This window comes from Pyrus communis, chromosome 12, assembly GCF_963583255.1.
Source record: "Pyrus communis chromosome 12, drPyrComm1.1, whole genome shotgun sequence".
In the NCBI taxonomy this organism is placed as follows: Eukaryota; Viridiplantae; Streptophyta; class Magnoliopsida; order Rosales; family Rosaceae; genus Pyrus; species Pyrus communis.
Window position 1 is genome coordinate 2,942,841 of NC_084814.1, and position 11,171 is coordinate 2,954,011.

An 11,171-nucleotide genomic window follows, 5' to 3' on the forward strand; every position below is an offset into this window, starting at 1 on the left:
AGCAGTGTGCCTCACAGAGTTGATCTTAATCACCCCCCATCTATCTATCTTTAGGTAAAAAGGACCATGAAAGTCTCATTGCAGCTTAAGAAATTAAATGAACTGATCAGTGTGGGGAAAACAGGTAGGTAGGAAATCTTGTTTTAGCCTGTTAGGGTTTTTTTTTTTAATTTTTTAATTATTATTATTATTTTATATATAGTGCATGGTGTATAGGATGCATCCATGTTTTCTTTTTGTTAAGATGTATTGATGTTTGAACAGTTAGATTTTTACTGTGAAAATTTAGCCACGTAAATTCAGTCGTATGGTTTTTTCTTGTTTTAACACCTCTCTCTCTCTCTCTCTCTCTCCCCCGCTTGATAAGCAAGTGGCAAATAAATAAAGGTGTGTGTTTGCTGCTTGCCCCAATTAAGGCTCTTCAACTGAAATCCATTGCATACCCTTTCTTGTGCTTTTCTTTCTCTTTCTGGGCATCTTCATTTAACTCCAGGTATACTGTACAGCTTTCAATAAATCTGTATTTAGTTTAACTATTTGCAATTAGACAATGCATCTCTCGAGATTTTCCTCTTCAACTGCTCCTCCAATTGTCTATGAAATTATGAATTGTATATATAATCCTGTTTATATGTTATATATACAAAAAATAAGGTTAATTTTGTGTTTATTTTACTTCAAGTGGTATTTGATTTGTTGTCCCTGTTTCCAGGAATGGTAAGAAGAATGTGATGTCCCCTGAATCGGAGGCAGTTGGCTTTTAGAAGCTAAGAAGTAGAAAGAGAAGGATAAATAATAAAAGGAGTTTTACAGAAGAGATTTGATTTGATAATGCCAGTTCCACTTGCCCCATATCCAACTCCTCCTCCAGCACCACCACCACCATACACATCACCACCTGCAAATGGTATCTAGCAAAATACTCACCATCTGTCAAATTTATTTCATTTGTTTGGCTTATAAAAAACAAAAATGTGAATTTTCTGTCTATTTTCCTGCTGAGAAAAATGATGGATCGGCTTAAAATTCTCGACATTGCACAAAATTGGTGTAACAAACCAAATGTCACACAATTTTGCTTTTGATTTTCCGTTTATTGGGTTAGGATTGTTGCTTATGTCGCTTGTGTTAAGCTTTCTTCGTCTTCAGTTCTCGGAGAAAGTTTTTTTTTTGAACAAATATTCGGCTAGGACTGTTGCTTAAGTCATATATCACTAGTGAATTTTCGGGTCTGCACTGCATCAATACTTTACATGCTCATCAATTTTACAACCGACCAATCCATGTCAATTAATGATTCATTTATCTATGAAAACAAACTTTATTGTTCTTCAGGTGCACAGAGCCAGCTTGTGTGCTCTGGATGCCGCAACCTTTTACTCTATCCTGTTGGAGCCACCTCTGTATGCTGTGCTGTTTGCAATGCCGTGACTGCTGTGCCGCCTCCTGGTATGTATTCATTTTCGTTCTTGAAATAAATTTGATGTAATTTCGACCATAAATTTAGCAAAGCCTAAATGTAATAAAATTCATGTGTCACTCTGAGCAGGCACAGAAATGGCACAGCTAGTCTGCGGAGGATGCCACACCCTACTCATGTATATCCGTGGAGCAACGAGTGTACAATGTTCTTGCTGTCACACTGTCAATCTAGCCTTAGAAGGTATAAATTGAATCACTGAGAGATACAATGTTTTTTTCCTTTCTCTTAATCAGTCAAATGGACATAAGAATCAAATGTGCATTTGTGACAGCAAATCAGGTTGCACATGTGAATTGTGGAAACTGCAGGATGCTGTTAATGTATCAATATGGAGCAAGATCTGTCAAATGTGCGGTATGCAATTTTGTGACATCCGTTGGGGTGAGTACAACTAACGAGTTTCTGCTGTATATTGCGGTTTATAAATCCTTTCAAATGTTTTCAAAATGGGGTCAAATTATAATTAAGAAAGTAAATTCAATGAAGAGGTTGCTACTAAAAGTAAATTACTGAACATTTATAACTTCATAGATTATTCTGTAGTCTTTTGCATTTGCAGAAACCACGTACATTCCTTTCCAGATAACTAATGTGAGTTCATTCGCATCGTCAGGTCCCGGCGAACACCCCCGAACAGAAATTCAACAACTAAAAGTTATCATACACTACTACTGAAAGATGCTACGCACAACTTTGGGTTTGCATCTTAAATTACGAGAGTTTTCCTCCAAGATTGCGTCTCTCTCAGTGAGAAGAGAAAACTTTCTTGCTCCTTCACATGTATAGAGTTAAGTCTTTTTCCTTGCGTGAATAAGTAGTTATGTCAAGATTTGGATCTATGAGAAGTATTATTTCTACAACAAGACTATGAAAATTTGAGTGCATTATTGGAAATCTTTGGATAAGGATATATATAAACTTTCTGCTTTTGAATTGTCAATTGTGAATTTTGTCATATATAATATACAAAAAAATTATTGGTTAGCAGTCAATTAAGATGCACCCCCACCACATTCATCCAAAGAAAATTAAAAAGGTGGACCAGCAGGAGGAGATATTTCAGTAAATTAATTTGTGGTGAGGATTCATTAATTATTTAGGCATGTAATTTGGGGATATATATTGGTTATAATGTATGATTTTGACTCCAAGTTTCCAACAGTAACCTCTGAGATTTGTAGGTTGAGAACATCTAGAAGGAATCTCTTAACACACGTATAATAGAAATTTACGGTTTAATTTTCATGTATTGCATAATTTGGTATATAAGTATATACAGTCCTTGTTCACCAAGGAAACAAAAAAAAAAGGCACAAGGAGATATCCTTCCTAACAAGGGACTCTAATATTTACACAATATTTACATTCCTATTTCCCTAAAGATTACTCACGCTAATACTCCCTCTCAAGTTGGAGCATAGATGTCACACATACCCAACTTGATAAGTGAGTCACCAAAAAAACCTACTACACACGGCATGAGTGAGAATATCTGCAAGTTGCTCTTCTGAGTTCATAAACGGTATTGACACAATCTTCTTCTCAATCTTTTCCTTAATGAAGTGTCGATCAACCTCCACATGCTTCGTTCTGTTATGTTGTACCGAATTCTCTCTAATCTCTCTTGCCGACTTATTGTCACAATACAAATTCGTCGCCTCCTTCTATTTGAAACCAAGACCCCAAAGCAACTTACGCAACCAAGGGACTTCACACACTCCATGCGCCATGCCTCTAAACTCAGCCTCCGCAGAAGACCACCACCTTTTATTTCTTACTTCTCCAAGTAACTAAATTTCCTCCAACGAACGTAAAGTATCCAAATGTAGAATGCCTATCAGTCACATCACCTGCCCAATCAGTAGCAGTAAACCCCTCAATTCTTATATGACCGTGATTTTTATACAAAATTCCCTTCCTTGGAGCAGACTTTAAATATGCTAAAATCTGCATAACCATAGCCATATGATCCACACTTGGTGAGTGCATAAATTGACTCACCACATTCACTGCATAGGCTATATCTGGACGAGTGTGAGCTAAATAAATTAGTCTCCCTACCAATCTCTGATATCTGCCTTTATCCACTGGTTCCTGATCTGGATAAATTTTCAAGTTGATGTTTCTCCACAATAGGAGTATCCACAGGTTTACACCCAAGCATACCTGTTTCCTTTAACAAATCTACAACATATTTTTGTTAAGACAAGAAAATACTTTTGGACGAACTAGCAACCTCGACTTTAAGAAAATATTTTAAATCACCCAAATTCTTCATCTTAAACTTGGCAGCAAGGTTTTTTTCCAGTTTGACAATCTCATCTGAATCATCACCTGTTATTATCATATCATCCACATAAATAATTAAGGATGTTAGTTTACCATTGCTCCGTTTCATAAATAGCATATGATTAGAATGACTTTGATAATACTCATTCTTTCTCATGGCCTGAGTGAACCTCCCAAACCATGCACGAGGTGACTACTTAAGCCCATAAAGTGATTTTCGCAATTGGCACACTCCAGTATTATATCCCGAAGGAAAATCCATATAGACTTCCTCATCCAGATGTCCATGAAGAAAAGAACTCGTACTATTTCAATGACCAATCCAAATTTGCAGCTAATGAGATAAGAACTCATACCGTATTCATCTTAGATATCGGATAAAAAGTTTCCTGATAATCAACACCATACGTTTGATTATATCCTTTTGCTACCAACCTTGCTTTGTACTTGTCTAGTGATCCGTCAGCCTTGTATTTAACTATAAAAACCCATGAGCACCCAACTGGTTTTTTTTCCTTCGGTAGTTCCATTACTTCCCATGTATTATTTTTCTGTAGTGCCATCATCTCTTCATCCATTGATTTAACCCATTTTCGATTCTTCAAAGCATCATCCATTCGAGTTGGTAATTGAATTGACTCCACATTGTTCACCCAAGCTTGACGTTCGGGTGAAGGATTTTTACATGACACATAATTGGTTATTGGATACTTCACTTTTCCTTCCAGAGAAAACATGTCAGGAGGTACACCACGGTTTTGCCTTGGTGGCAACTTATATGTACTCATAACATCATTAGTTACATGAGCATCAATGATACTTACCTCAGGGATATTCAAAGAAGACGTATTAGACGACGACACTATTGAGCTAGAGAGAGGGGGAACCAAGCTCGACAAGAGTCTTGGTAGTATTAGGCTCGACAGCAACCTACTGTGGTGCTGTTTCTTCTTCGGCAGAAGCTGGCTAAACAGCAGCACATTCTTCCTCGATAAGGCCTTGCTGACATTCTACACTACTCTTGGTAGATGGCAGCCGAAGACATGCAGTAGTCTCGGTAATGGACCGAGGCACTGCTGCACCAGTTTGCACGGGTTTGTCACGGTTCACTCTCCCTGAAGCAATTATTACGTCTTCATGTACATCCAACCACCCAAAATCACCATCAAGATCACAAATACTAGCATTCTCCCCCTTGTGATCTGAAGGTGATGATACCGGAGTATAAAAATATTCCGATTAAAAAAAAAAGTAACATCCATTGTCATATACATGTGTCAGGTTTCAGGGTGGTAACATTTATAACCTTTTTGTTGGGATGAAAACCCAACGAATACACACCAAAGAGCACAAGGATCTAGTTTACTATGATGAATCTTGTGAATATGAACATAAGTAATACACCCCAGCACCCGAGGAGTAAGAGTATTGGTAGATACAACAAGAACATGTTTCGTTAATACTTGGAGTAGGGTATGGAATTCTACAACCCGAGACGACATTCGATTAATTACATACACTGCATATATGACGGCTTCAGGCCAAAGACGCTTAGGTCTGGACACACCAATAGGCAATGCACGAGCGCTTTCCAAAAATGACGATTCTTTCTCTCAGCAACCCCATTTTTGTTGTATGAGGACAAGTTGTTTCATGGAGGATTCCTTGATCACAGAGAAAGAAAGATAGCTCAAAGTTAACATATTCACCTCTGTTATCAGAGCGGAGAACCTTAATAATGGAGGGATATTGTATAGCAACCATCTGAGAGAAAGACCGAATAATCATACTAACATCACTTTTATTTTTCAACACATATATCCATGTTATACGAATGTAGTCATCCACAAACATAAAAAACAACTTAACCCCTAAAACGGTACTAACAGGCGAAGAGCCCCAGACATTTGAATGCACAAGATCAAACGGAAACAATCTGTTATTCATACTAGGAGAAAACGAAGCACAATGTCTTTTCGCAAGAATACATACTTCACAATGTAAGTCAAATTCTTTTATTTCATGAAATAAACTAGGCAACATACGCCTTAAATAACCAAACGAAGCATGTCCTAACCGACGATGCAATAACCAAACTTCTTGCAGATTACTAGTACGGGATGCTCGATCTGCATTAGCTCTACCAGGAACGGCATCATCCACATAATACAACCCCTCTCTCTTAGTGACACGCCCAATTATCTCCTTAGTCTGAATATCCTGAAGTAATGGATACATAAGTACAACACAATCCAATTGCTCAGTAACTTGAGGGATAGATAATAAATGATGAGACAATGATGGAACAAGTAAGCAGTGGTAAAGAGAGAGGGACGGCGTGAGGTCCACAATGTCGGCCCCAATAACCCCTGCAGTGGTGACATTCGTCATTGCTACACATTTTCGATGAGTTGTTGTCATACATGTAAATAAATTTTTATCAAATGTCATATGATCGGTTGCACCAGAGTCCAGAATCTAACATGTATGATGCTTAGTGTCTAAGGCTAAAAGAACATGTCCAATAATACCTGTATTGGATGATGATTCACTAGGATTGGTCCTAGTCAACAAAGTTTGACTCGGATCTCCTTGAGTGGGCACGGCCTCATTGTTACCAGGTGCAGCAGTAGCTATAAATGCACGGCTCCCACTTGCTTCATTGGCAGCGCGCTTCTTTGCATGCAATTTTTTCTTTAATTTCGGGAAACATTCAAGAACTCCATGTTTTTTAAAACATGTATTTTCCGTATGATAAGTTTGACTACAAAAAGTACACTTCAAATTATCTTTATTTTCTCGAGTAAATGGCGAGAAATTGTTAAAGACGACGAGCCATAGGACCGGCTAGAAGAAGGTGGCCATGACACTATAGCCACGAAGGGTGTCGAGGTTTCTCCTTGATTACCTATGTTAGTTCCTCCCTATGAAATCTCGTTCCTGGATTTCACTGTTATAATCTAGGTATTTGTATTATTAAGATTTTATATTATTTTTCAGGAATTTATATTAATTTATTTGAATTTAGATTTTAATTAAACTAGTTACAAAGTTTGAAGTTTGGAAATTAGTTATTTAAAATTCGTAAACCATTCAAGGTTACAATTTATATTTTCGAATAGAGTTCGATCTCACGAACGCGTAGGCGTAAACCGTTCGTGAAACAAAGTTATAACGAATAAGATATGAATGAGCAAGATTAAGGGCAAAATGGTCATTTGATCATAATCTGGAATGCTCCAGAAAATCTAGAAGTACCATGTGGATAAGGATGGTAACGGTTCGGTTTGGGGACGGAAATACTATATCCATCCCTATAACCACGAAAATTAACCATACCCATAACCACAAATTAACCATCGGGTATTATCCATAACCATACCCACCGGGTAACGGATTCTCCATCGGTTAATGGTTATATCCATCTTCGTCAATACAAAAAATATATTCGTCCAACTGACGCATGATAATTTAGGAAATATTAATTTCGTCACTATATAATTGATGATAAAATAATTTAGTGAATAGATGTCACATCCCGGCCCGGGACGGGATCACTTCCCGGGCCCAACTCCACCGTAGCACGATATTGTCCGCTTTGGGCCCCGACCACGCCCTCACGGTTTTGTTTCTGGGAACTCAGACGAGAACTTCCTGATGGGTCACCCATCCTGGGAATGCTTTCGCGCGCTACTCGCTTAACTTCGAAGTTCCCATGGAACCCGAAGCCAGTGAGCTCCCAAAAGGCCTCATGCTAGGTAGGGATGGGAATATACATATAAGGATCACTCCCATGGGAGATGTGGGATGTCACAATCCACCCCCCTTAGGGGCCCGACATTCTCGTCGGCACATACATGACCAGGGTTAGGCTCTGATACCAATGTCACATCCCGGCCTGGGACGGGACCACTTCCCGGGCCCGACTCCATCGTAGCACGATATTGTCCGCTTTGGGCCCTGACCACGCCCTCACGATTTTGCTTCTGGGAACTCACACGAGAATTTCCCGATGGGTCACCCATTCTGGGAATGCTCTCACGCGCTACTCACTTAATTTCGGAGTTCCCATGGAACCCAAAGCCAGTGAGCTCCCTAAAGGCCTCGTGCTAGGTAAGGATGGGAATATACATATAAGGATCACTCCCCTGGGTGATGTGGGATGTCACAATAGATCTTGTAAAGCATAAAAATTAAAGCTAAACATTGATAATGTTGGCTAATATTTGATATCTCCTATAAGTACCATTGAATTATCATATATTTTGATTCATATAAAAAATTTCAAACTTTCCCACAAAATGCAACTCACACAATGCAATTTTTATATTTTCAAGGTAATGGATTCGGTGAATAATGAATATATATATATATATACACACTATTTAATATTTTAATATTACATAATTATATCATATTATTCGGTTCAAATTCGGGGACAGATACGGATTGGAGACCCCTATAACCATATCCAAAACTATAATTGAATAATATTCACAGTTTTTCCCCATACCCAAAATATACCCAAATTTTCATACCCAAATCCAATCCATTTGGACGGTTATCCGCGGTTATTGGGTCTAACGGTTAGAATTACCATCCCTACACGTGGATGGCTGGGATTGAAAGAAAATAAAAGAAATGAGGGATTAGGGGCAGCCAATTAGAAATATGGGGGAAAAGAGAAGGGACTAATGGGAAGGGAGAAGAATGAGGGAAATGAGGGAGGGAAGGAAACATACAACTGAACCCCCTCCTCATTGACTCGTTTTGTGACCCGACCTGATCGAAAACAATGGAACCCGTTGGTTCCTCGGGCCAAATTTCGGTGATTTAAGCCGAGCCATCACTTGGGAAGTGTTCCACGACCCTCTCCTTACCATTCCCACCCCAAATCCGAAGAAATTAGGCTTGGACTCATGAAGAATCGCACCGGTGGATGTGACGGACCACGTTGGCGATCGGCCATTTCTGAATGCAATCACATCAATCTCTACCACCGTTAGACTTTCCTTGAGGCCAGGAATAAAGCCCAAACAACCTTGGAGGCGGCGGAGCACCGGAGAAGTTGAATCGAAGCCACCCATTTCTAGGGTTTCCGGTGGGTTCGTGGCGGAGATCTGACCGTTGGATCGTAATGAAGTTTTAATATGTTGTTCTGGAAGCATAATGTGGACTTTGGCAAGTTACGAATTAGAAGTCTGATAAGTAGATCTTCTAGTTTAGATTTCTAGGGTTGTGAACCCTACCCTTGATCTTGATTGACAGTTTACTTTTTACTTAACAAGCCTAAGCTCTTCTAGCATGTCGTTGATCTTAGAGTGTTGTTGAGATTCCATGGAGCTTATTGGGCTCAGCGTGATGACGTGTCCTTCTCGTTTGACGCGTGTCTCAATTAACGTACTAGTGGCGCCATATTGTGTATACTTGGTTATTAAATGTTATTTCTATTGAACTGTTATTTTTATGTTTAGCCATCGATTTATATGATTTGATTGTGAATTGGAAATATTTATGAAACGTGATTTGATGTGCATATTTGAAATGTGGCTTGATTTGTATGTTTGGCCTGATGTGATGAAATGTGAGGGCTAGTAGTGGACCATGAACCCATTGTCATGGGGTTTGTTGCTTCAAGACTTGTTTCACATATCGTATCATTATTTCATTTCTTGTTTCGTTGAGTCGTTCTAATTATGTACCCTGTGCTTTGTTCCATTTCTTGTTTTGTTGAGTTTTTGTATTTTGAGCACTTGTTTCATGTCTTCTTCTTCGAGCGTTGCTATATTTCTTGGACTTCCTCTCAGTTCCGTTGAGTGATCCGGAACTGGATTTCCGCTGGGGTTCCGTTGAGTGGTCCGGTTCCCTGCTCCGTCTGGATTCCGTTGAGAGGTCTGAAATCCCTCGTGATCCATGATTCTGTTGAGTGGTCCGGAATCATATCCACTGAGATTCCGTTGAGAGGTCCGAAATCCCTTCTACTCCACGATTCTGTTGAGTGGTCCAAAATCGTATCCTGGTTTGGATTCCGTTGAGTAGTCTGGAATCCCCTTTAGTGTCTTGGTTTTGTTGAGTGGTCCGGAACCTGATGTTGATGGATTTCATTGAGTGGTCCGAAATCGCATCATTTGACTCATTGGTTCCTTGGATTTATTCATTTGAGATAGCCTCAAAGATGTAGGCTTTGGCCGAACTGTGTCGCTCTAACCCTGCATTTCAGTGTATGGTATGTGTTATTGACAAAGTTCTAAAAAACACTAGGCGCTGGTCGAGCGGCGGACTGGCGCCTAGCACCTAGGCAGCCTAGGCAGATTTAGATAAATTTCTTGTATATCTTGTAAATAAATGTATACTAATACTTACAAAAAATTATACTTGTATGAAATCTCTGAATAAGATAGTAAAAGAATAATAAAATGCGTATCTAACAAGTGCAAAAAATCCATAGCACTTGATGCTATGAACTGATAACGTGACAATCAATGTTTTTTTAATGAGAAAAAAATTAATAGCACTTGATGTTATGGATGGACTGACGGCCTTTTTTCTTTAAGAATAGTCAAGACTAGCTGTCCAAACTTGAATGGACAGAAAAATAAATAAATAAATAGTTTAAAAGTGATCACGTGGATGTGGAAAGAAGAGAGAGAAACTAATTCTCTCATCTTCTTCCTCTTCGCGAACACAGACCAGAAGCATGAAGTCTAGAAAAACCAGAAGCATTCATCCTTTCTCAAGTTCTAACATAGAAAAAAAAATTGAAATTTCTAGACCGCCTAGGCCACCCAGTCGCCGCCTAAGGGCCGCTCAGGCCGCCTCGGCGCCCACCTAATCCCCATCCATATTTTGCTTCCGATTTTGTGTTAATCCCGGCGGTTGGCCACCGCTCAATGCCTAGGCGGCCACCTAAACCGATTTTTAGAACACTGGTTATTGATTGATGTGATTGTGGAATGATGTTAGTTGTGATTGTTGTCACTATGACCAAACTCGACGCGCAGAATAATAACACCTAAAATGCACTTGTAGACTAATAACACCTAAGATTAAGGCCAAAAGCCTCACGCGCCCATGATGAATGGGGGGGTTTGGCCGAAGAATCTCTGATGCCAAAGTTAGAATTTGAAAAAGAACGTGTTTAGGAATTTGTGGGTAGAGAATGGCTTAGAATTTTAGTGGGAGAATATGGCTATCTATAGGGGAGTGACCGGCCCTGTTTGTAAAATATGGGCCAGCCATATATGGTCAAATTGTGAGTGTAATTGCAAGATATTATGTGAAATAATATCTTGCAATTAACTTGACAATTAAACCTAAATTGAATAGGAAAATTAGGAGTTACCTTTTAAATAAGATTTGATGAGAAGTGATGAGAGAGATTTGAATAAATATCATTTTG

The 11,171-nt window shown here is 39.0% G+C and overlaps 1 protein-coding gene across 1 annotated transcript; it reads left to right on the top strand.

Moving 5' to 3' along the window:
* Window positions 1–338: 338 nt before the first annotated feature.
* On the top strand, window positions 339–2,423 carry LOC137711174 (protein LOL1). The gene is made up of 6 exons (XM_068450381.1): window positions 339–493; window positions 713–907; window positions 1,336–1,449; window positions 1,550–1,663; window positions 1,755–1,864; window positions 2,097–2,423. Exons 2-6 carry the CDS (start codon window positions 832–834, stop codon window positions 2,133–2,135), a joined length of 453 nt encoding a protein of 150 aa, XP_068306482.1. The 5' UTR covers window positions 339–493; window positions 713–831; the 3' UTR covers window positions 2,136–2,423.
* The last annotated feature ends 8,748 nt before the right edge of the window (window positions 2,424–11,171 follow it).